The following is a 26,493-nucleotide window of genomic DNA, read 5'->3' on the forward strand; positions in this document are numbered from 1 at the left end:
CTTTGTCATCCACAATAATTTCCCTTATAAAGGAAAGTTTAATAAGAGCCTCTGGGCAAAAAAAAAAAGTGGATATAAAAGACCTTACATTACTAATTGAAATAGCTTTTTTGACCCACAGGGCATCCTAATGTGAGCTGTTATTACAGTTTGCCTATTCTACTCAGGGCGCTCTCTATGATCAATTAAGATTAACACATTTTATTGCTCCTCAGGCTAGGCCTACTTGTAAACAGTGCTGGACGTGTCTTGTCTTTTGAGGACCACTAGAAAAAGAAAAACAGTACCCCAATAGCTGAAAGTTTGCAGTATATGAAACAATGTGTTTTTAAAGAGAGCTAATCATCTGTCATGGAAAAAAGATACAGTACCATTGAATTATTTGGTGCCGGTATGATTTTTAAATTTTAAATAGAAATCTTTTGTAAGATTATAAATGTGTTTCCTGTCACTCTTGATCAATTTAATCCATCTTGATTTTTTTTTTAAATACTAACCCCAAACTTTTGAATTATATACAGTTTCAAAATGTACATTTACAATATAAAAATATTAAAACATAAAAGTACTGATCTAGCTTTATGAGTATATTCACAAAATTATATATAAAAGCATTTCCTAATAATATTAGATTAGATGTTATAATTGAGGCTGTAATAGTTGCAAAAAATGTAAAAAGGGTGATCTGTTTAGTGTGGACACCTGTTAAGAAGATGAATGCTAGAATTAATGATAAAAGTGATTATAAAACGTAGATGAACTCCATCATCAGACCCTTCAGCTGAGGCTTCAGGCTTCATCATCACACTAGTCATAAGTACAGTTTGTGACATATTGGGTGCTACACATGGAATAATGCCGAGGGAAAATGACGAATGGACTATAGTGTAAAATCACAGTGAAATTTACTGCACGAAGAGGTCGAAAAAATGATGAATGGACATAATCAATGCAACGACATTACAAATCACAGCAGCTTTAACCAATGGAGTCAAGAAGTGGTACAGTCAGACATTATTCTCATTCACTTGTGATGGGGGGGATCTAATACATTTAATTGCCACAAATGCACAACAAACAGAATGTTTGTAGAAATATGTGGCATTGATTTTAAGAAACAAATGTTTCTAAGGTACAAATGAAAATGTAAGTGGAGGAGAGCAATGCATCACATAGTATATCCCTCCACATACATCATAGTGCAAGTCATTGGGAGTGTCGGACATTAGTTTTGCAGTGTGGCAGGAAAGGAAATGAGCTTTCTCAGGGACAAACAACAGCTAGTATTTCCCTACTCATTAGTCGCAAACCACATCTAAATAAAGAATCCATAGCTTAAGTGTTTGATCTCCCAGTTGTCTTCTTAAATGCATGAGCAATGCTCAAATCAATATGCAAGGCCCACTAGGAGAAATATGATACGTTAATTCATCATTAACCCAAAGAGATTGAGGTAGGGTGAGATTGGGTTAATACGTGCCCTTGAATGGCTCTAAAATGCATTTTCGTTCTTTTTTTCTTCACTAGAGAAATCTGTCAAGCTCAATCTGTAAGACGTGAATTGCCTGATAATTCACTTCTAGACATGAAAAATAGATCACAATAATCTTTTAGTTTTCCTCATGCCACCGCTTGTAATGAACACATCTGTTCAACTCAGTCACCATTTGTTATCATACACAATAATCTTGGATTCTTGAAGAATATTTCAGTCAGTTAAGAAATTAGTTGGGGTGTATATTGTATTGGTTGAGAGATTAAAACATTATATTGAGTTCTATTTAGTAAAATACTAAAATAGTTCACTCTTTACAATAAAATGACAGGATTAATCTATAGTGTAGACATTTTTAATCAAATCCAAATAATACTACAAGGGTAAATCAGGAGATGTGACTCACACACAGACACAGGCATATATTTATATATGATATAGGAAAATGTCCAGCTACATACAATGAAACATTACCTGTTTAAAAATCAGATGAAAACACAATATTTCCTGCTGGACTAGATTTAACAGAAAAGACATCTGATATTTCCACTGTTCTTAACACAAACAGTTATCATTGTTTTAATCACATGGATATTTTTAAAATGCCTGATCTCTGGGTTATCTCCTGCCTCATTGCAGTATGATAACAATTTAAAAGTTTGTCCTTTCCAACTTATGTGCTTGTCTACAACAATGATGGTGTGCGTGTGCCAAATAGAAACTCATGAATGAACAGTATTAAATAGATAAATAATTTACACCAGCCCTTTAATGAATGTCTCAGACCAGTCTTGGCCTTTGTACACAATATTATATAACACAACAGGACAGTAAAAGACAAGCAGATAACGTTAAATCTGCTTGGTCATCCGAAGAACAGATAATACAAAAGACTTGCAGCCAACGAAGACCCGAACAGTGAGTATTCATTTCATGTTTAAAAGTTAGTCAGTAAAAAATATTTGACAGCGCCGCACAATTACTTCAGATTAGCCAATGGCCTATTTGCAAGGAAACTGCCCAGAACCGGTCTATTATATAACGATGAAGCGACAGCCTGCATTTATTTCGTCTATGTTTTAAAGACAACGACTGTTTAACTAACAGCCGTGTTTAACTGTTGCGCTCGCGCATGACACGGCGTTCTAGCAGCGCTCACGTTGACCGCGCTTCGAGACCTTGGCAGTTTCTCAATACCAAGTAGCCTACGCAAACTTCGGACATGCGTCCTTGGTAGTTCAGACTTGCCAAGTTCGACTCAGGAGAACGAACTCCCGAGGACGAGAGGACGCAAATCCGATTTTTCTGCAGATGGAACAGCTGCGTTCCTGAAAAACAAAAAAGAAGCAGGGTTGGTGTTTTATGCATACTAACCTTAGTTAAAAGTTGTACAGGAGGTTGTATATGATGAACAAGCAGTTACTCTTCAGTTGCTTTGAGGCTAAGTGCAAAGGTAGAAACTAGCTCACTACTCACTAAATAAGGAGTGAAACTATCTAAATCAAAACATTCATTTGGCATTTGATTTAAAAATAGTATAAACCAGGTGAGTTTGCAAGTTTACCTAGCATGATGGCTAATTAGTGATTAGCTTTCCTAGCGATTAGCAAGCTAATAATATAATACACATTCATTCATGAATATGAGTGCTTTTTTGTAATGTTTAATCTTCAGTGATGCTGAACTTGCTCAGCCAGCTACCCATCAAGTTGTGTGTGTCATCATCTGGCCAATATGAACGTGGCCCCGCCCATGACACAATTTTCACAGCGAAAGCAAAATCCTGGCACGAGAGCAAGAAATTGCATCGAGAGCAAAGAAAAGCGTTTTGAGAGAAACACTTTTTTTTTGAGAAAATGTTTTCACACTGATAGCAAAAAATATATATTTGAGATTTTTTTTCAAAATATTTTGAGAGATTTTTTCTCAGAAATAATTCTAAAAATGTCAAATTATATTGTTTTATGTTCTATGAGAAAATACTTTCTCTCAAAACTTTTTTTAGTCTCAAATATTAATTTTTTTTGCTATTGGTATGAAAACTTTTTTTCTCAAATATTCTTTTTCCTCTCATGAAATGCTTTTTTGCTATCAGTGTGATAACTTTTTCTCTTTTTTCTCTTTTTTTCTCTCTCAGATCATTTATTCTCTTCCCTATAGGCCTAATAAAGACACAATTCTAGCTCCATATAATGGGGAGCTCGTTGAGACAATATGCGACAACAAAAGTGAAAATCAGCGAAGAAATGGCTAGAGTTGCCTAATTCTGCCTAATTCCCCAGGCTAGGCTAGACCTACAGAAAGTGAAACATTGGTCGGTTGCTCAACGTCACCGCAGTGCTAGGACAGAGCCTTTGAAAAAGAGAGTTGTGACCATTACACTTTATAAAAAATTTTTTTTTAAATAAAAAAGGGCGTATAGTGTATGTGAAGTCACCTGTAGGTTTCTCAAGAGCATTTTTGGAGCTCAAAGGGGGCGGAGCCGGCAGGATAGACATCAGTTTCACAACATTGGGGGGTGACCAAAGTTTCTTAATTTTATTATTATTATTTTTTTTTTCAAAAGGGTTTAAATTGATTTAAGGGAATAAAGAAAAAGAAATGAGAACATAGTTATTAAGTAATCAATTTAAACTATTTACAAATAATATTTTTTTTAAAAATGTTAATACATTTACTCTTATTCGTATGTCTTATATGTAAATATGTAATATTGTCTCTTCACATTCAGTTATTAATTATGCACTAAATTTGCTGACCAGAGCAGAGCCAGTTGTGATTTTGCGCTATTAATAAAAAATAATATTAGAAGAATTAATATTTTCTTCAGAGTGTTGTAACTGTTTTCCTGCGGCTCTGGGCTAGGCAAGGACAACAACAAATAACACGCATAACAAAAATCACACATCAATATTTTATCTTGTAAGTGATTTTATTTTCGTTATTTTACCAGTATTTACCGCCCGAATGGTAAACGCCACTAAAAAATGTTTAATTTTTTTAATGAGTTAACTTTTTTTACAGTGTGCTTCTATTATAATAGGTGAAAATGTAATGTGATTAAAAATATATACCAAGCATTCAGAATCTTTATGCATTTTTCCATTCTTTTTTGATGACAGTGATGGTTGCCATAGCTTTAAGAGTGGCATTTTAATGGTGTTCATTTTAGTCATGTCGTGCTTTTGGTTAGTAGAACATATGAAAGTTGTTTCAGGTAAACCAAATGGAATTGCTCCTTTCATCTCACTGAGCCCTCACTTTAATAGAGCTTGAGTAAACATGACAGGAGCCTGAGAACCTGGTTCCTGTAAACAACCCCAGACACCCTTCTCATGGAGATGAGCTGTGAAAGTTGCATTTACCCACTCTGTCAGTGTTCATCTGAATAAATTACACAGCTCAGTAAAGTTCAAGGGCAATATATTAAAATGTTGGCTCTCAGTAATATCCTCTCTCCTGACACTACACACGTTTGTTTCCTTTGGGCTAGAGGAAGACCGAGGATGAAGACTGTGATTGTGGTGCATGGTGGCGCGTGGGCCATCCCGGATGAGTTAGCCGAAGCATCCATGGCTGGAGTCAAGAATGCTGTGCGGGCAGGGGATACTGTTCTGAAGAATGGGGGGAGTGCACTTGATGCTGTAGAAAAAGCTGTGAGGTCTTTGGAAGATGACCCAACGTTTGATGCAGGTATACACATACACACACTGTCCGGCCCAAAAAAAGTCACTGTTTTGATTTAAAGTCTATGACTGAATCATTATTGCAGTGATTATTATGTTTCTAGCATGTTATATGTGTGGCAACAGTCCTTCTGACCCTAACTGATGGAGTCTTTAGCTTTTCATTTCTTAAACAACCATGTAGGAAGACACATCACAGCCATATTCCAGGATGACAATATCAAGATTCAGCAGGCTCAAATTGTGAAAGAATGGTTGGAAGGGAATAATTTTAATAATAATAATGTGAATAATTTTCACACGTGAATATACCTCTGGGTCCAGACCTTAAATTAATTGAAAGTCTTTGGGATGTGCTGGAGTAGACTTTACAGAGAGCTGGACTCTTGGATGGTCAATACAAATTCTTGACAAAAAATTCATGCACCTCTTTATGGAAATAATATCACAACATTTATTTCCATCAAATGGTGCATCCATTTTTGGTCACATACCCAAACATTTGTAATACTAAGATCTTTTTTTTTATGTTGTTGAAAGAAGTCTCTTCTGCTCACCACCAATGCTGCATTTATTGGATAAAAAATACAGTAAAACAGTAATATAGTGAAATATTATTACAATTTAAAATGTGTTTTCTATTTTATTCAAATGTAATTATTCCTTCGATGGCAAAGCTGAATCTTCAGTATCATTACTCAAGTCTTAGTGCCACATGATCCTTCAGAAATCATTCTATATACTCATTTGGTGATATTCATATGTGTGGGATAAGTAAGATTTTAAAAAGATATTCAAAATAAATAGATAGGAAATTAATACTTTTATTCAGCAAGGATGCATTAAATTGATCAAAAGTGACATTAAAGACATTTGTAATGTTACAAAAGATTTTTCTATTTCATATAAAAGCTGTTCTTTTTCATTTTCAATTTATCAAAAAAAATCCTAAATAATGTATCTTAATACATTTAAATTGGAAAATATTAAGTGGCACAACTGTTTTCAGCATTGATAATAATAAGAAATGTTTCTTGAGCATCAAATCAGCATATTGATGCTAAAAATTCAGCTTTGATTCCACAGGAGTAAATTACAGATAGAACACCGTTTGAAATAAAAATAAAAATATTTCACAATATTTTTTACTGTATTTGTAATCAAATAAATGCAGTATTTGTGAAAATAAGAGACTTCTTTCAAAAACATTATTCCAAACTTTTGACTGGTAGTGTTTTTGATTTCTTTTTTACCTTGACTGACTTTTTCTATTGAAGACTTCGAGCAAAGGAAGTACAGATTCAGTAGTTTGTGAGAGACTTCATCCAGGCTCTGAATGGGACAGTATTTCAGCACATACCCTTGACACTTTGTTAATGATCATCTCGAGAGTAAGGTGAGAGGTTCTCCAATAATTATCAGATTACAAGGAGGAAAGCGGGGTAAAACAAGACACTTCATTAACACACCCAGCCTGTCGGTGCCAATCTCATTTGTGATGGCTAACTGCCACAATGAGTGAAATGGCTAATCCTCCTCATATCAGAGCTGCACATTCAGCGGCTCATCAGGATCATTTTATACACTGGGGTAGCCAGAGGCACAGTCTGATCAATAGATGACTAATGCAATCCTGTTTAGAGAACTGAGAGCTAGACATAAGAGTGGATAACTGTCTGGAGTATGTCAGGGTGCCATGACAGAGATATGAATGAGATATGTGTGTGAGAATGAGATCATGTTGTATTAAACAGGGGTATCCAATCCTGCTCTTGGAGGGCCACTGTCCTGCAGAGTTCAGCTCCAACCCCAATGAAACATACATAAAACAGGTAATCAAGCTCTTCCTGGGCATACTAGAATCTTCTAGGAAGTTGTATTGAAGCAAGTTGGAGCTAAACTCTGCAGGACAATGGGAAAAAACATTCACAAAGTCAAAAGGTTATTTTTTATAAAGATCATACTAAATCGATATTTTCTTTAGACATATATCCATTTTTTTAGACCAAAATGTTTTTTAATGTAGGTCAATATAATATTTTGGCTGTTAAAAAAATATTTTCACCATAAACAAATACTAAATCACCTTAAAGGGAACATATCATGAAAATCAGACTTTTTCCATGTTTAAGTGCTATAATTGGGTCCACTGTGCATCTTACCAACCCAGAAAACGTGAAAAGTGACAACCCACTGAACCCAGTAACTTTGTTTTGGTAAGCCAATCTCTGCACGCATGTCAAAAAATAAGCCGATCAGATTTTCCATTTGGTTTTTGCAAGCGACAACAGTGTAACCAGTTCTAAAGCAATGGCAAAAGTTCGAGCAAAGCATGCAAACTGTTCTGTTGTTGGCTTCACAGACAAGCACAGAACACTATTTAGAGTCGCAGACTCAGATAAGACGAGAGCAGTGGATTCATTTTATTTTCAATGGAAATCCCACAGAAACAGATGACTCAATGTAACTCTTACTCCACAACAACTACATAAATGCATCCATTAACCATTCAGAAACATCCAGGTGCGTCTAAATATTGCAACCTCTTCCTGAGTCTCCCCGTAAGGCTGCGCTCTGCTACTGGTTATTTCTGAGATTTTGGATAAGTGAGATTTGCATGTTTTGTTTTTGCCGGAGTATCCGAAACTCGTGTAAAGGCGGCCGTCTTCTGAACAGGGAGGGGAGCAGCCACTCATTTGCATTTAAAGGGACACACACAAAAACGGCGCGTTTTTGCTCACAGCCAAAAAGGAGCAAATTTGACAAGCTATAATAAATGATCTGGGGATATTTTGAGCTGAAATTTGATCTATCTATCTATCTATCTATCTATCTATCTATCTATCTATCTATCTATCTATCTATCTATCTATCTATCTATCTATCTAGGTCTATCTATCACTCTTTACGGGAAATGTGGTCTTTTCAGACACGTGGACTTCCTAATGGGTCTGTAAAATTCTTCATGTGCAGGTCATGGTGCAGTGCTGAATATTAATGGAGAGGTGGAGTTAGACAGTATCATCATGGATGGGGAAACACTTGCCGCTGGAGCTGTGGTCTGTGTTAGAAACATTGCTAATCCTGTTAGTCTTGCTCGTGCTGTGATGGAAAAGGTATGTTTTCTTCTCAAAATGCTTCGCTTCACAATTTGTCATTAACTATTACAGCAAATCTCAAATTCGAATATCACTTAATTTGATTACAATGTTCTCTCTGGTGAATATTTCTCCTCCAACCCATTTAATTCAAGCCATTTTTCTATATACAAAAGGGAATATTTTAATGAAGTGTTTATGTGTACTAAAAAGTGTAGGGGATGTGATACAAAAACTGAATTTCACACACATTTAGATACATTCAATACATTTCTATATACAGCACTGCAATACATAAATTCAAATTCAACAACCATTTCTCCATAAAGGCTTGTTTCATTTAATTTTTTCTGTCATAAAGACTTGTCCAATTCACTAATTTTCCAGTGTAAGAGAATATCAAATAATTACTATAAAATATGTCCGGTATACATCTGAAATTGGTATTCAAAATTATTAAGGTTAAGGAAATGATCTGAGAGCTAAGGAGGTCTATATGTGGATCACTTTGAAGACTGTTGTAAAACCCAGAATTGGGCGATTTGAATTGGACTCAATTTTGTATATTCTTGTGAAAGGATTTAAATGACCCAAAAAATTTTAGCCATGGTGTTGACTTCAAAGGTGAAATTATATGACACCGTAAATTCAGGATTTTCCAATGACTGCAAAGCTTTAATTTGTCATTTCATTAGCAGCTTTGTAATGACATGTAAGCTCAAAGGGAAATAAATGCTAGCTGATTTTCAGATTGATTTCAATCAGTGCTCTTTGTAATGACATAGCAGTCTTATACAATGATTTATCTCCACATGTCTAAAAGACAAAAGTCTAGCCAGTATTTTCTACTTATTTCTCAGGTTTAGAAGGTAGGTTTATTTTTAAACCTTAAAATCTTAGCTAAAAACATATATAAATATATATCCTATATTAAACATTGAACAACTATTGCCCAAATAAGGTATAGGTTATTTAACATTAGCCTACTATATGGGGCAATTTATTACATTGAAATCAACAACGATCCAACAATCCAATAAATTTCTGATGGACAAAATCAGGTCCCGTCTGCATTTTTTCTTGTTTGAGAAGCTGTTTTACACGTATCGAAATAGACGATCACAACTTCCGCCCAATGCCGAATTTAGTCCTGACCACATCAATAGGCAAACTTTACCGGCCAAAAGTCAACTACAACCTTAATACAGATATGAGCAGGATACATTTATTCACTCTGTTTTAAGATCAGCTTAAGAGAGAAAGCAAACTGCAGTAAAAAATAAATGGCGATTAGCAATGTTAGCTATTTTAGAGTTCCACCAGATTTAGCTGAATTAAGGACTATTCACATTGATAACTATAAAGATGGTGGTATATAATGATAACTATATTAGTATGCACACCAACAGATGTTAATGTTCAGTTTATTATAAGCGCACACTGATTGGATCCTGATTGGCTGTCAATATTTTTATCCTTCATCAACTAGAAAAAATTAAAATTCTGAAAGTGATTCCAACAATACCGTTCCACTGTGTGGAACTTGCTATAGCTGTATAGCTGTTAGAACATTTATTAAAACTTTATAGTAAAAAATTATTGTTAGTTATCACTCTTGGTGTTAAAGTAGGTCTTACCTATGTAACGTATTTCCGAGTAAGACGGCTTTTCCAACAAGAAAAAACGTAGGGCAGACTTGATTTTGTCCATCGGGAATTGCTTTGATCATTGGATGGTTGTGGTTTGTTATTGCTATGATCTCTTGTGAGTGACAGGTTGTTCCGGCCTTACACCAGTAAACACATCATCAGAAAAAAAGATGACTTTGCAAGAGTGGGGAAGTTATTTTGATTAAGACTACGAGGGCCTTCAGACACCCCGACTGTATGGGATCATGCAAAGGATTATTACTTGTGCCACCAAGTGGAGCAAAAGCTGCAGTAAAACTCGCTGTGAACACAAAATGTTAAGTAGAAATTGCCCCAAAAGGCCTCTGATTGGCTAAACAATAACAACAACAAAAAAATCTTTATTTAACTTAACATAGAATGAGGCTGTCACTGAGATCGGCCTGATATCTCAGGTCAGTTATTTCAGAGATATCCAGGAGATACTGTAGGATTGTTTTCTGCATACCATTACATAAAGAAATCTCTTACAGCATATTTAACTGACAGCATCAGATTTAAATAATGATCCACACAACAAAAAAAATATTAATAAACACATAGCCTTTGTCAACAAACAAATGATGGCAGAAGATATGCTATATCAAATAATTATTATGTCCAAGAGTTCCCTTTCGTAGTCACTCCGAGTTACGTCGGATGACGACGAATGGGGTTTCGCTTAGAACACCTATCGACTTCGAATATTACAAAACGAGCCAATGGCAAGGAAATGCCATGGGTCTGCGGAATTTGCATGGCGTAACTCCGCCCCACCTCGTGGGTATAAAAGGAGGACGCCGGCAACAGGCAGATATGTTTTCGCTTCGGAGCCAAGAGCATTTCTTCACTCCACAGTCATCTCTGACTTCGCTCTACAAGACGAGCTTCTCTCTCCGGTGTTGGTGTGACGGCGATCTGCAGCGAGCTCACAGTGCCTGCTGATCTGTGCAGTAATCTGCCAGTGTGTGTGTGTCTCCCTGTGCGCTTCAACATCGCGGAGTTTTTTCTCTCCTCTCATAAAAGAGCTCGCACGCGGCACGTCTTTTTAAAGACGGCTCGCCCGTGCATTTCTGGTTGCAGCGGACTGGTATCGGACTCTGATGGGCACGAGCGCTGTCTAGTGTGTTTGATCATGCTTGAACAGCGCTCGTGGGTTACTCATGTTCTCGCAAGGGAACGTGATCATCGCGTCATAAATAGGTCGAGACTCGGTGAACTCGCAAGAGTGAGAGTCCCCTCATCCACCCCCCGATCTTCGGCGGGTGGCCAGGGTGACCTGGTCTGGAACAAGGCGCCGACTATGTGTCCGTGACCCCAGCCCCCCTCTTCAATGACGGTGCCCGCTAGTGAACTGCTGATTCCCGCGAGTCTGCCCTCTGGTGGCCCGCGTGTTTCAGTTGAAGCTACAGAGGAAGATGCCATGTCTGTTGCAGCATCACTAGGTGGGCTTGAGTCTTCTGGAAGTGAGGGCTCGTCACAGCTGCCACCTTCCGGTGTGCATACGGCTGTGCCTGAGTCTGATCCGGAGATGACGGCCATGCTTTCCTGGGACGATTGGTTTTGGGTAAGGCCGCCGACTCTCGTCCGTGGCAAACCCCAATACCTCTCTTCCCGGACGTGCATGATGAGATCTCGAAGTCCTAGAAGACCCCCTTGTCTTCTCAGGACCGCTCGCTGATCTCATCCGCCTTTCCTCCCCTCGATGGGGCCGCTGCCCTTGGGTACACTGGGGTGCCCCCGGCTGAACGCTCTGTTGCGATGCTATGTGTCCTCAGAGTGCTTCTTCTCGGCGCAATCCTAAGGACCCGCCCGTGGCCTGTAGTTTTTCGTCTACGCTTGTGGCGAGATCCTATAGCGCCACGGGACTGGCAGCCGCCTCACTGCATGCCATGGTCATTCTGCTGGTCCACCTGACCCAGATGCTCATGGACCTGCACGAGGGCGGGACTGAACCAGGGCTCTTCACTGAGCTGCGCGCCGCCACTGACCTTGCTCTCTGAGCGACGAAAGTGGCCGTACGCTCCCTGGGTCAGGTGATGCTCACCAGTCTGTGGCTGAACCTGTCTGATGTGCTGGATGTCGCGCGGACCCGTCTGTCCGACATTCCCATATCCCAGGTCGGCCTCTTCGGCGGTGCGGTTGAGGGCTTGCCCAACAGCTCTCAGCCGCCCATGAGCAGAGTGAGGTTGATTCTGTTCTGACGGCCCCGCCGTCCGCTCAGATCCCTCGTCTGCCCACCGCCGAAGGCGCCCTCCCGCGGCTCCCACCCCGCCCGTTCACGGGCCGGCTCTGGGGGCCGCGGGCGGACGCCACTGCCCTCTCCAGCCCCGCCCCCCGCTATACGCCGGGTTAAGCGGCGCTCGTGAGACGGGCACCTCGGCGATGGAGCAGACTGAGGTTGATTCTGTCCCGACGGCCCCGCCGTCCGCTCAGATCCCTCGGTCTGCCCACCGCCGAAGGCGCCCTCCCGCGGCTCCCACCCCGCCCGTTCACCCGGGTCGGCTCTGGAGGCCGCGGTCGGACGCCACAGTCCTCTCCAGCCCCGCACCCCGCTACACGCCGGGTTAAGCGGCGCGCTTGAGTTGGGCTCCTCAGAGATGGGACTCAGTTCTTTCCAGGAGTTGGTAGCAGGACCACTCCTTTCCCCGGGGAGGGCCGGGGAAGAATCCTTATTCTCCAAAGAGCTGATTCTCCCGTCTCTGAGCACAGAGTTCTCGGACGTCACAGAGCGCCGCCCACAAGCCGTGCTCTCCTTGTCCCCCTCTGTCCCAGAGGTGGTTGACATGGCGTGCCGTCCACGGACCGCTTCGCCCCTGTTCCCCTCTGTCGCCAGACCCCTGGCAGAGCAGGCCCCCGCGGGACGACCAGCCTGGTCCTCCCCTGGCCCCTCTGCCAGGGCGCGGTTGCTAACTGTGCCCCCACATCGGGCCGCTATGCCGTCCACGTCTGGGCCAGTTACTCCGCTTCGCTGCCCCTCCGGGGGGACGCCTGTGGTCGCATGATCCCGCTGGTTCAGTTCCTGGGAGCCTGGTTAGAGCTTCCCCGTCTGTCCCGCTGGGTCGCGCGGACCATCAGGCTCGGCTATGCGATTCAGTTCGCACGGTCTCCTCCCCACTTGGGGAGTCCGCTCCACTTTTGTCGGTGGCTATGCCCCCATCAGGAGAGCAGAGATTGCCACCCTGCTGGCGAAGGGCGCAATCGAGACTGTCCCTCCAGCCGAGATGAGGTCCAGCCGGCTTCTCAGCCCCTACTTCATTGTCCCCAATAAAACCGGTGGGTTACGGCCAATCCTGGACTTGCGCGTGCTGAACCGCTCCCTTCACAGGATGCCGTTCAAGATGCTCAAACGCGTTTTCGAATGCATACGGCCCAGGATTGGTTTGCAGCGATCGACCTGAAGGACGCCTACTTCATGTCTCTATTCTCCTTGACACAGACCGTTCCTTCGGTTTTCTTTCAGGGGCAGGCATCCAGTACGCGGTTTTCCCTTTCGGGCTAGCCCTGTCTCCTCACATCTTCACGAAGGTCGTCGAGGCTGCCCTTGTTCCCCTTCGGGAACACGGGGTTCGCATCCTGAATTATATCGACGACTGGCTGATCATAGCTCACTCTCGAGTTCAGGTTGCGAACACAGGGACCTAGTGCTTCGGCACCTAGCTCGTCTGGGCCTTCGGGTCAACTGGGAGAAGAGCAAACTTTGCCCCGTGCAGAGGATCTCTTTTCTCATGGATATCGACTCGGTCCCCATGTCCGTGCAGCGTACGAGCTAGCGCGCGCGCAGTCACTGCTGACTTGCCTGAGACAGTTCGAGGGCAAGAGTGCGGTTCCACTGAAACAGGCTCCTGGGCATATGGCTTCTGCAGCCGCGGCAACGCCGCTCGGATTGCTTCATATGAGACCGCTTCAGCTTTGGCTTCGCGACCGAGTCCCGAGGTGGGCATGGCAACACGGCACCCTCCGAGTAACAGTTACTCCGACCTGCCGTCAGACCTTCACCCCGTGGTCGAACCTCAGTTTTCTACGGGCCGGAGTGCCCCTGGAACGAGCTTCGCAGCATGTTGTTGTAACGACAGATGCCTCCTCCACGGGCTGGGGTGCCATGTGCAATGGACGTGCTGCCGCGGGCTCCTGGACAGGACCCCGTCGCCTCTGGCATGTCAATTGCCTCGAGTTGCTGGCCGTACGTCTTGCTTTGCGCCGCTTCCGGGCCGTGCTCAAGAACCAACACGTACTAGTCCGCTCAGACAATACCGCCACTGTAGCGTACATCAACCATCAAGGTGGTCTACGCTCCCGCCGTTTGTCGCAACTCGCTCGCCACCTCCCCATATGGAGTCAGAAGCATCTGAGGTCGCTTCATGCCATTTATTTCCACCGGAGCCCTGAACTTTGCAGCCTACGAGCTCTCACGGCTTCAGCCACTCCCTGGAGAATGGCGACTCCATCCCCAGTCGGTCCAGCTGATTTGGGACCAGTTCGGGGACGCACAGATAGATCTGTTTGCCTCCCACGACTCGACCCATCGCGCCCAGTCTTATTCCCTGACCGAGGGCACGCTCGGCACGGATGCTCTGGCGCACAGCTGGCCGCAGGGCCGCAAGTATGCGTTTCCCCCAGTGAGCCTTCTTGCGCAGACCTTGCGCTAGGTCAGGGAGGACGAGGAGCAGGTCATTCTGGTCGCGCCGTACTGGCCCGCCCGGACCTGGTTCTCCGAACTAGTACTCCTCGCGACAGTACCTCCTTGGCCGATTCCCCTGACGAAGGCCTCCTTTCTCAGGGACGGGGCACCCTATGGCACCCTCGTCCCGAACTTTGGAACCTCCACGTGTGGCTCCTGGACGGGACGAAGCAGGTTTGAGTACCCTTCCACCTACGGTGGCGGCTACCATCACTTCCGCTAGAGCGTCGTCCACGAGACACGTCTACGCGTTGAAGTGGAACCTCTTCGTCAACTGGTGCTCTTCTCACCGAGAAGACCCCCGGAGATGTTCGATTAGTGTCGTGCTTTCCTTCCTTCAAGATAGGCTGGAGCGAAGGCTGTCTCCCTCCACCCTGAAAGTCTATGTTGCCGCTATTGCCGCACACCATGACCCAGTCGAAGGTAAGTCTGTTGGAAGGTACGACCTGATCATCAGGTTCCTGAGAGGAGCGAGGAGACTGAATCCTCCTCGCCCTCCTCTCGTTCCCTCTTGGGACCTCTCAGTGGTTCTAACTGCCCTGCGGAGTGCTCCCTTTGAGCCTTTGCAATCAGTGGAGCTTAAGTTCCTGTCTATGAAGACAGCGCTCCTGGTTGCATTGGCCTCCATCAAGAGGGTGGGGGACTTGCATGCATTCTCCGTTGACGAAGCGTGCCTGGAATTTGGGCCGGCTTACTCTCACGTGATCCTGAGACCCCGGCCTGGATATGTGCCCAAGGTTCCTACCACTCCCTTCCGGGACCAGGTGGTGAACCTGCAAGCGCTGCCCCCGGAGGAGGCAGACCCAGCCTTGGCACTGCTCTGTCCAGTACGCGCCCTCCGCGCCTATGTAGACAGGACGCAGTGTTTCAGGACCTCAGACCAGCTCTTTGTCTGTTATGGTGGGAAGCTGAAGGGAAAGGCTCTCTCCAAGCAAAGGTTGTCTCACTGGATAGTGGACGCCATTGCCTTGGCATACCAGCAGCAAGGTCGACCGTGCCCCCTTGGTGTGACTGCCCACTCCACCCGGAGTGTGGCATCCTCTTGGGCTCTAGCGCGTGGCGCCTCGCTAACAGACATCTGCAGAGCTGCAGGCTGGGCGACACCTAACACATTCGCCAGATTCTACAATCTCCGAGTGGAGCCAGTGTCCTCTCATGTACTCGCTTCAACCAGCTAGTACTGGACCCGCTCAGGTGTCTTCGCTTGCTCGCCATTCCACTCCACGGACTGGATACGTGCGATATTCTCCTCAGGTGAGCTTCCCCGAAAAGCCCTGAGTTCCTCCAGCACTCCTGACGTTGGAGCCAGTGTCTATTGCCTGTGTGTCGGCTAGGTGCCTCCCGTGTGCATGGTCCCTCCCCTGAGCGACCCCCACATGTGTATTCCACTGTAAGCCTCCCGAGCATGTGTCTTTCCCTTGGCAAGCCACCTTGCCACCCCTGGGGTTGAAATATTCCACCTGCGGCTGGACACCCCAGTGTTCTCCATGTCTCCTTCGGGTCACATGTGTATTCTCTAAGTCCCCCCCCTCTGGGTTGGCAGTAATTGCATATTTCCCCTGAACTTGGGATATGCTCCCCAGTGTACCTTGGTATTCCTGTGCTAAACAGGAGTCCTTCGTCCGTGCCAGTCTCACGACAGGGATCTCAGATTTACGCAGGGCACTGTAAGACAGCTGAGAAGGTGGCGTGATTAGACTGGTAACCCCATTCGTCGTCATCCGACGTAACTCGGAGTGACTACGAAAGGGAACGTCTCGGTTACGTATGTAACCCTCGTTCCCTGAGTAGGGAACGGAGACGTTACGTCTGCCTGCCACTTTCCGCTGTACCGCGGGGATCGCCTGAGCTCAGTCTTGGCTCCTCAGCGAAGAAACATATCTGCCTGTTGCCGGCGTCCTCCTTTTATACCCACGAGGTGGGGCGGAGTTACGCCATGCAAATTCCGCAGACCCATGGCATTTCCTTGCCATTGGCTCGTTTTGTAATATTCGAAGTCGATAGGTGTTCTAAGCGAAACCCCATTCGTCGTCATCCGACGTAACGTCTCCGTTCCCTACTCAGGGAACGAGGGTTACATACGTAACCGAGACGATTTTCCCTTTCACTGAGCTCACCTTGCAAGGCGTCGGACATGGAGGAAACAAAACAAAAAAGAGAATACATGATAATCGATTAGCTGTAGCACCTGTCTTAGCTGCCCCAAAAGACCTTGGCCTTACAGTGGATTGGCAGATCTCCTTAATAGCCAGTATTAAAAATTCATCAGGTCTTGATCAATGCTGCGATCAAGCTTCACTGACCTCATGCTCTTGCTTTGCAATCTAAAATGCACAGTATTTGACAAAGAAAAATTACATTAATAACGTGATAATATTTAAAAGTTTCCTAAGTCAAAGCTATGATTTAATCCATTGTGATGTTGTACAGAAAGTTACAAAAAGAAATAAAATTGTATTATTAGAGACAGCAGGGTATTGTCTCAATATATTATAGCAGTTCCACATGGAGATGTGCACAGTAAATATGGAAATAATGCAAAAGTGTACAGGTTGTAGTGTAATTGTTTTATGCTGTAAACATATCATCATATTTATCATTTTTGTTGTGGGAGATTAACACATGATGGCACACCCAAGGAAATCAGAATAAAACAGAAAGACTAGTACTGATTTAGTCAGCACAGAGAACTATGAGAAACATGTCACACCATGTCAAACAAGGCTAAACTCAATTTGTATCGTGCATTAAGGCACTGCTTGACACTTGCGATAGAGATGTTTTGTAGGTCAACCCTAAGGGTAATTTGCCTTGGGTTTCCTCTGGAATAATGAATGGATTTTTAGACTCAATTATGCCTTCTAAACATGATTTATGAGTCAAAATAAAGTGCGTGATTACATTATATGATGATAAGATTTTGACATGAAAGTTGTATTATTTGACAATGTTACTTCTTATGACTAGAAGCCCTGTTCTACAACATAAGTCATACCTCAAACATGATTTTTTTATAGAGAACCCATTAATTGAAAAAGTGAGTATGTAAGCAGGTTTCTAAGTCATGACTTATTGAATACTCTTTCGAGGTCCAAGTCGTTCTCAACTCTGGCCCTCGAGGTCCACTTTCCTGCAGAGTTTATCTCTAACCCTAATCAAACAGACATGAACAAGCTAATCAAGGTCTTCAGGATTACTAGATAGCTACAGGCAGATGAGTTCAGTCAAGGTTTGATCTAAACTCAGCAGGAAGGTGTATCTCAAGAACCCCTGCTCTACTCTCTACTCTAATAACCCAGCAGCTGTTTATGAGCAGAAGCTTTTAAAAACTGGCTTCCCCGACACCAAGATTTAAACTATTAATAAAAAATGAATCACTGTCTGAATGTCTGTCCAACTGAGATTTAAGTAAGGAGATAAAGGTTAGGATCATGATTCTTCAGTAATACAGCACATTGTGAGTGCATACAGTATTAGCACCATTTGTGTTATGCTTTTGGCATCTGATGCAGCGTTTGGACCATAAATGGTGCTGTGATGTCAGACTGAACTGGATTGGTTAAAGTACACATTTAGACTACTAATTATCTTTTTTAAACCTTTTTTGTGCTTTTTATCCAGACAGATCATGTCATGTTGACAGACAGAGGCGCGAGCATGTTTGCAGAGCGCATTGGTACTCCAGTAGCTCATGATTTGGTGACTGAGCCAGAACGTAAAGAGTGGGAACACAGCAAAAGCTATAACGACGGAGTCAAAATGCTCTTCAACAAACAATGGTGCGTAATTTCATGTTTGTTGCCAAATTGAGTCGTTTTTCCGACTCTTAATGCGCCAAAATGTTTTTAATTTCCTGATTTCTTGACATACTTGATTTCAGAGATTTTGATGACCATATAGTTAAAGAGTGGTCACATTAGTGCAATTTCAGTGAGATTGCACTGGCAATAAAAGGTCTGTTTTCAATGGTCAGTAATGTATCGATGAATGAAGCACTGCTCACACAGCAGTCACTTTCAAACCAAAGCAGCTTTCTGTTGGTAATAATGTTTAAATCTATAACATTTTTATCTCACAATTCTGACTTTTATTTCCACACAATTGCTAGTTTATATTACAAATATGAGAAAAAGTCAGAATTGCAGGATAATTTGCATAACACTTCATCACTATTTCCAAACACCAAAATGGTCTATTGATAACAGCATCTTTGGAAATAAGTGTTTTGTGTGCTTGAAGAGAAAGATAAAATGACTGTTTCTCTTGAATGATTCATCTCTTGAAAACACTGAAGTCGGCATGAAATGAAACTACTTCTCAAACAAGAAAACGTGTAGCTTGGGACTTGATTTTGTCTAACAGGAGTTGATTGGATCGTTGAGTGACAGGTTGTCCCGCCCTCGCGCCAGTAAACACATCATTGCAGAAGAGATGAGATGTTGTTGCAGGAAGGAGGGGAAGTTATTAGGATTACAAGGGCATATGAATTAAAAAAAAAGTAATGATGTGCATAGATACATAATGTATAATAAATTCTGCAATATTCCATGAAAAAAAGAATAGTAGATTTTGATTTCATGGTGATTTTCAATGATGATTCACGAGTTGACTGCCCATCCAGTCTTAATAGTTAATGGTAAACGAACTTGACTTGCTGTCCAATTTACCTAATTTTGTGACCATTTTGCATGAATATATTGTGGAATGTATACTGTGATAAATCATTATCTACCCCCTTTATTTTATTATACTGATTCTAATGATGTCTTGATATAATGTTCTTATCCGTTTAGTTTTAAAGGGACAGTGGTCCTCCTTGGCATTGAGGCCATGAGTTGATAATGGCAGCATATTCTCATGCTGGCCTGCACAGAGCTCAGGTCATTCGCTGAGACCTTCAGGCAGTGCAGATAGAGCTGTGTGGGCTCCAGCAAAGCAGCCTTACCTGCCACCTCCACTTCCCCAGGCTGTGTGTTGAGTAGTAGTGGAGTCAGGGCCATGGCGGGTGTAACCTCAGCCCCCGAGGGAGTCTGTAAAAATAGTGCTGTGGAGGTGCTAAGTGACAGTTGGCTGAGCTACTGCCTTTCATCCCACCCCGCTGTGGCTTCATTATTGATAGCCTCCCTCTGCTCACCCTGTACCACCATCACTGGGCTTTTTAACACACAGGCCCTAGAATTCAATTACCCTGGCCTCCACCTTTATTTAGGATTACATGGCATACCTCTGCCCTGCTGGTTTGACCAGGCTTTTATAAAACCACAGATGTGCCAATACTTCCCATTCACACCACGGTGATCACATGGTGGTTAAAAATGTAAAAAAAGGTGCAAATTTCTACACTTAAAGGTAGAGTAGGCACTTTCGGAGAGGCTAGTAATAGCAAGCTAGCTTTGAAAACATAAGATCCCGCCCTCCCTTCAGAGCGTTCTCCAAAGCAACACCTCCTTCAAAAAACATTAACGCAGAATTAATGGTTAACGCAGTAGGATTTACCCTTACGTTTTTGGATTATCGCTAAAAACAAGCTTTGTGATCAACAAAAGTTTATGATACTTGCCCGTTTTGTCCGTCAAGATAATGATCACAGATGAACACAACTTTTATTAATTTTGAAGCCTATGTGCAGTGGCCAGAAGTAAAAAGCTAAAGGTAGGCTATAAACGAACTACACCACGGTCCCACAACTTCAACGTCACCATCACTAAGCTTCTAATAACTCTTTCAGTTTGTATCTAAAAATATTTTCCCTGAACTTTTGAGTTAGAGTAGTTTGTAAGAGCACAATTATAAGTATAATTATATACTTTTTAAGCATAACGATGCTGTAAAAGCGGACTGAGCTTACCTTTCGGTGTGATGACCTTTTAATATCCTCTGTAGCCCCATTTAGCCACTTGTTAGCAACCACCTTTTTCAAGACACGAAACAGCTTCAAAAAAACACGAGTGGGGTAACATTGATGTATTTTATATCGTAGAATGAAACGTGAAAGTGTCTTGAGCTTGTGTTCACTACAGACCTTATTTCAGCCATTTAGACAAAACCCCGTTCAAAAAACCCTTTGACTTCAGGTCGATGGAATGGCCCTATTGTATCTCAAAAAACAATTTCAACTTGCGAATTTGTTTCTTACAATTTTATGTTTATATTTCCCAATGTGATTTTATGTTTTGCAATATATGACTTCTCGAATCTTGAAATTGTGATTTTATAACTCACAATATGACTTTTTATATCACATTGTGAATATTTTTCAACAGCGTGAAACAACTATGTCTCACGGTGTGACTTTCTTATTTCAAACATCTAACAATTACCTTTATTTTTTACACTCGGACAGAAACTAGCTTCAATATACAAATGTATTCTGTCATTTAGTTTTAGTGATAAGTAGAAAATACATTTGCAACAAAAAGTTAAGACAACCACTTTTTCTTCATAATTAGAACTCTATTGGAACTTTTGTTCCAATATCTGCACACTTCATTAAGCTGTTTATGGATGTGTGAAGATTTACTGCAAAACTCTGTGATCACTTTGAAGTGTGAAATACAGTCCACCGTCAAGCTGCTTTTAAAAGCCATTTTCACCTGAACCGATGAGCAAGATCCAGCCATTGCCGGTGATTTAAAAGAGCAATCAAGCGCCTGCCAAAAATGATTGATGCCTCAAATCTGGAGCCTGACAAGTGATTCTTTGCCAGCTGCTTCAGACAAATATTCTCCACGACGACCATGTTTGCTCTCCCATTTCTGGGGAGAACGAGATGGAGGCTGTTTTCTTTCATTTCACCTTGAAGCAAGTCCTCCATGTGACTTCAAACTCATAACACACGCTTGTTTTCCACAGCCCTGTTGCCTTAATCAGAGTTTCATGGGATATGAAGCCTGTGAAATACAAGGGTCTCTCCTCATCCCACTTTCTGCATGCTCTCTATTCTATTTCTTTTAAAGTGATCTAGCAGGAAAGACTGATGTGCACATCATAAGAATTGTGTTTTGTTTGTTTTCTTTTGTTTTGTTTTTTGAAGAAGAATGCATACTTTCTCATGTGTCTACAGAAATATCACGACTGATATAACACTTTCCCAGCAATCTCTCTGAGTGTACTTTGCTAGACTAGCGGCTGTGATTCAGAGTGGCGAAGGGCACTTATTCTCACTCTCTTCCTTTGTTGACAGGCAGATGATGATGAGTCATTTTCAGGTGTGCTGGCACTCTTAAAAGCATGTGAGAGATTGTCATTAGCACGCTCCCTTTCAGGCATCTCTCACATCACCAGAACAGAACTACATTCAGTTTTTTTTCGGGACTGAAGTTCACATAGGAAACAATAGTAATTGCACAGAGGCTAAATTTAAAAGGGAGGGAGGCTTATAAATGTGGTGTATTAAGTTGAATTCCGGGACAAAAGTCTGTCTGATGAAGAGGAGCTAATAGAGGCACATCTCTGAGTGTGATGAATAATAATGCCCTCTCTTCAAAGCACCTTTTGAAAACACTATGTCTGAAACCATAAAATTAAAGATCTGAGAAAAGAAAATCTCAGTGCTAATCTTTATTATTTAAGGTTATAGAACTTTTTTTGTATAATTGTAGGGGCCATGATACTGTTGGAGCGGTGGCTCTGGATTCTTTCGGTAATGTGGCGTGCGCTACATCCACTGGAGGAATCAGAAACAAAATGGTGGGAAGAGTTGGAGATTCTCCTATTATAGGTGAGTCCGATCAGAGATAGAGGACAGAGATAATTTCAGTGTCACACCAACATTCATTTTGAAGCAGGGCCTGGATTGAATGACCCATTTCGGTTTGAAGGTGTCAGCTCTGATCAATACTCAATTGTCAGAGTGTTTTCTCCTGAGGTAACACACATTAACGCTCTCTGCGCTGCTGTCTTTTCCTGTGCGATAAGGATCTGGTGGATATGCAGACAATAGAAATGGCGCGGTCTCCTGTACTGGTCATGGAGAGTCTATTCTCAAAGTCACCTTAGCCAGATTAATCCTCTTTCATATGGAGCAAGGTATGAGACTTTTACACTAATCCTGATGAGTGTGTGAGTGTGCATGCGTGCTCGTTTACCTTTAAGGGCTACAAAAGTGTCCATATTTGCTTAATTAATTTTGTGCCTAATCCATTTTGCAAAAGAGAAAATTCAATATGCACTACCTTTCAGAAGCTTGAGGTCAAGTGTGATTTTTTTTAAAAACAAAATTAGAACTTTAATTCAGAAAGGATGAATTACGTATAATGAAAAGTGACAAGAAGGATATGTATAATGATACAAAAAAATTATTTCCAATTAAAGAATCCTGAAAAAATTTACCACGGTTTCCAAAAACAAGAAAAGTTCTCAACATTGATAAGATACTTTTTTTTTTTGAGCACTTAATTAGCGTATTAGGATCATTTCTGAAGGATCATGTGACACTGAAGACTGGAGTAATGATGCTGAAAATGTAGCTTTGCCATCACAAGAATAAATTACATTTGTAGACAACAGTTATTTCAAATTGTAATATTACAGTATTACTGTATTTTTGGTCAAATAAAGGAAGTTTTGGTGTCCAAAAGAGACTTCAACAAATCTTACAGGCCTCAAGCTTTTGAACAGTACATTACTTTTTTTTTATATGGGTGCTAACATGTCTTTCTACCAATTTTAGGTTAATATTTTATATGAATGTATAAGGGACCGTGTATATTTTAGGTCTTAACTAATCACTGTTTCTTTACAAGTACAGTGTGTCAGTATTTGTAATCTTCACTTTTTGTCTTCACTATTTATATTTTAATTAATCCTATTTACAGTATAATCATACATCAAGAGAGAAGTCACAGAAGCTGTGTGCAAAACAATTGTAAAATAATTATAGCTATTAAAATCAAAGTAGGTGCATTTGTATTGTCACACTGATGTCCATTATAATATTTGAATACTCCAAGTCAGATGCCAGGTTAATCAATATAACTTTAATTATTACATAAAATGACATACAAATAATTATCCAACGATGGCTAAATACGGTTTAATTTTCAATATATTTTTTACTTGTATATTTTGAATGAAAAATCTTGTTTTGCCCCAGCTATATGTCATTCTCTTTTTTGTTTTTTTCTATAATGCAATTTGTTCATATTGTTTTGTCTTGCAAGGTCTCGATCATCTCTACTCCGTAACCTCACCCACATGTTGCTATTATTATCAGATTTTTGTATAACCAAGCAGAATGAATGTCAAAACACACAAAAACTGGATGCTGCTGTTGCCAGTCATTTTAATTGGTGTGTGTATGTATGTGTTTGTGAGAGCGAGACAGGAAGGATCGGATGCGCTGCCACAGTAGGCAGATGATAATGAGGTGTGTGTTTGTGTGTGGAAAGAGTGTGAAGGGGTCAGCAGGCTATTGTTCGCTTCAGCATTCTGCGTTAATGATACTGCAAGAACAGCCACTCTGTTAATATTATATCCATTATTTTATCAATTATTAGGCTTACCATTAGGGTCTTGACTTGTTGTCCAACATTTCTGTAGTTGTTTACTGAGGTTGACAAAATTATTTAGATTTTTTTTTTCATATAAAAAATATTTTTTTAATATCAATGCGTTAGAATAAATTATTGGTACATTTGGCACTCATTACTTCATTATTAATCAATATAGTGAGTATAAAAGCTTTGATATGTGGCTACAAGCCCATGAGTCCCCAGTTAAAGCAAGACATGAATTCACTGCTCTGAATTTTACATTGTAGCTAACAGTTATTTCTAGTCCATATAGTAAAAGTAACGTGCTAAATAATAATGCTAGTAAAAATGATATAATATGTTAAGACTGTTGCAGTGCTGTTGCAGTCTGGTTGCTAGACTGACATTTTCTATGTTAGACTTTTTTTACCGCATAGTTGCAACACTAAGACTGATGGAATGAGCAAACCATGAGAGAAACATATATTGTTCACTGTGTGACCCGCACAGGGTCACCAAGGACACAAACACTGTGGGTGCAGTGTTTCATTATACGGCACACAGAGATCAAGCGCTCTTGATTTTTTTTCTTTTTCTGTTCTGCTGGAAAATACCAGGAAAATAAGAGCACAATGGAAAATGTTGTATGGAAAAAGTATCTTTTGCTCATCAATGCTACATTTATTAGATTTTTTTAGTAATATTATGAAATATTATTACCATTTGAGACAACATTATTCTGTTTTAATATATTTTAAAATATAGTTTATTCCTGTAAAAAATTATAGTTGGTTTAACTTACCAAAAAAGTAAGTAATACTTTTAAGTTAATAAACAGAAACTCAAAATATTATGATATCTGAACCACATTAATGATCTAAGTTTATTTGACAAATGCAAAAAAAAATTTTTTACAGTGATGCAAAGCTGAATTTCCAGCAGCCATTATTCAAAAATCATTCTAATGTGCTGATTTGATGCTCAGAAACATTTATTTTTATTATCAATATTGAAAACAGTTAATATTGCTTAATATATTTTTGTGGAAATCACAATATATTTTATTTTTGGATTCTTTGATGAATAGAAAGTTCAAATGAACAGCGTTTATTTGAAATATAATTTATTGTAACCATGTGAAAGTCTTTACTGTGTTTTTTGAGCAATTTAATGGGCTATCAATCCTTTTTCCCCCAAAACATATTTTACTTACCCCAAACTTTAGAACAGTACTGTAAGTGTCATAGAATATAGTTCAAACATTACAAGGATGGAAAATAATACATTGTGTATGATGATAGCAGGTGTTAGATTAATAGATGTTCACAGACTTGGGTAATCTTGAAGATTTTACAGTTCATCCTATTAATGCAATTCAGATTGTACAACAACATTGACAGAATTAGCTTCTGATGAAGTACAGCAAAAATAAATGTTCAGCTGATGCCGGCTAGTTAAACTTGTTCTGCTTACTTTGCTGAAACTGCCTCATACTTGCTGTCTTTGTGTGATGCAGGGAAATCCTCCACCGCGGCCGTCACCGCCTCACTCCAGTACATGTGTGAGAGAGTGAGGGGATGTGGAGGTGCCATTGTTCTGTCCTCCACCGGGGACTGGGCCGCCAGCTTCACCACACCACGCATGGCTTGGGCCTCCATTAAAGAGGACGTCATGCACTATGGGTTGAATCCGAAAGAAGAGTTTACAGAGATGCTGCAATAATAACGCGTTTTCTTTTCTTTTTTTTCATATTCTAATTATATTTTTAATTGAATTGACATTCAGCTAGTTCATTAGTTTGTCTTGTTAGCTTTGATCAGTTAGTCCGGTTTAATTTCATTTATCCTTTATATAAACCTCAAAGTTATTTTACCTCAGTAGTAACTGTGACTATTGACGTATGAAAATATTTTACATTTTAGTACCATTTAACTCTTACTCCAAAAAATGAAAATTCTGTCATCCTTTACTCCCCCTCAAGTTCCAAGCCTGTATAAATGTCTTTGTTCTGCTGAGAATATTTGTAACCTAGCGGATCTCTGGCCCCATTGACTACTATAGTATTTTCTTCCTAATATGGAAGTCAATGGCGCCCGAGATCTTTTTGGTTACCAACATTCTTCAAAATATCTTTATTTGTGTACAGCAGACAACAATATATTTATACAGGTTTGGAACAACTTGAGGGGGTGTAAAGGATGACAGAATTTTCATTTTTGGGTGAACTATCCCTTTAATAACATTTATACAAGTCGTCGCCTACTGTTATGACAGTATGAACAAACAATAGAAATATAATATAGTGTTGAAATATTTATAGTGTAAGTGACTATTATGTAGAAATTATCTAAGTGTTCTGATAAGCTTAACCCACAATAAATGAATAATGATAA

At 41.1% G+C, this 26,493-nt stretch overlaps 1 protein-coding gene across 1 annotated transcript; it reads left to right on the forward strand.

The window, feature by feature from the left end:
* Positions 1 to 2,270: 2,270 nt before the first annotated feature.
* On the forward strand, positions 2,271 to 26,493 carry LOC143745189 (isoaspartyl peptidase/L-asparaginase). The gene is made up of 7 exons (XM_077237134.1): positions 2,271 to 2,413; positions 4,989 to 5,188; positions 8,155 to 8,297; positions 18,249 to 18,406; positions 22,229 to 22,347; positions 22,545 to 22,655; positions 25,617 to 26,493. Exons 1-7 carry the CDS (start codon positions 2,271 to 2,273, stop codon positions 25,820 to 25,822), a joined length of 1,080 nt encoding a protein of 359 aa, XP_077093249.1. The 3' UTR covers positions 25,823 to 26,493.

Source organism: Siphateles boraxobius, unplaced genomic scaffold (assembly GCF_051911475.1).
Source record: "Siphateles boraxobius isolate OS27281-9 unplaced genomic scaffold, OSU_SipBor_1 20, whole genome shotgun sequence".
Taxonomy (NCBI): Eukaryota; Metazoa; Chordata; class Actinopteri; order Cypriniformes; family Leuciscidae; genus Siphateles; species Siphateles boraxobius.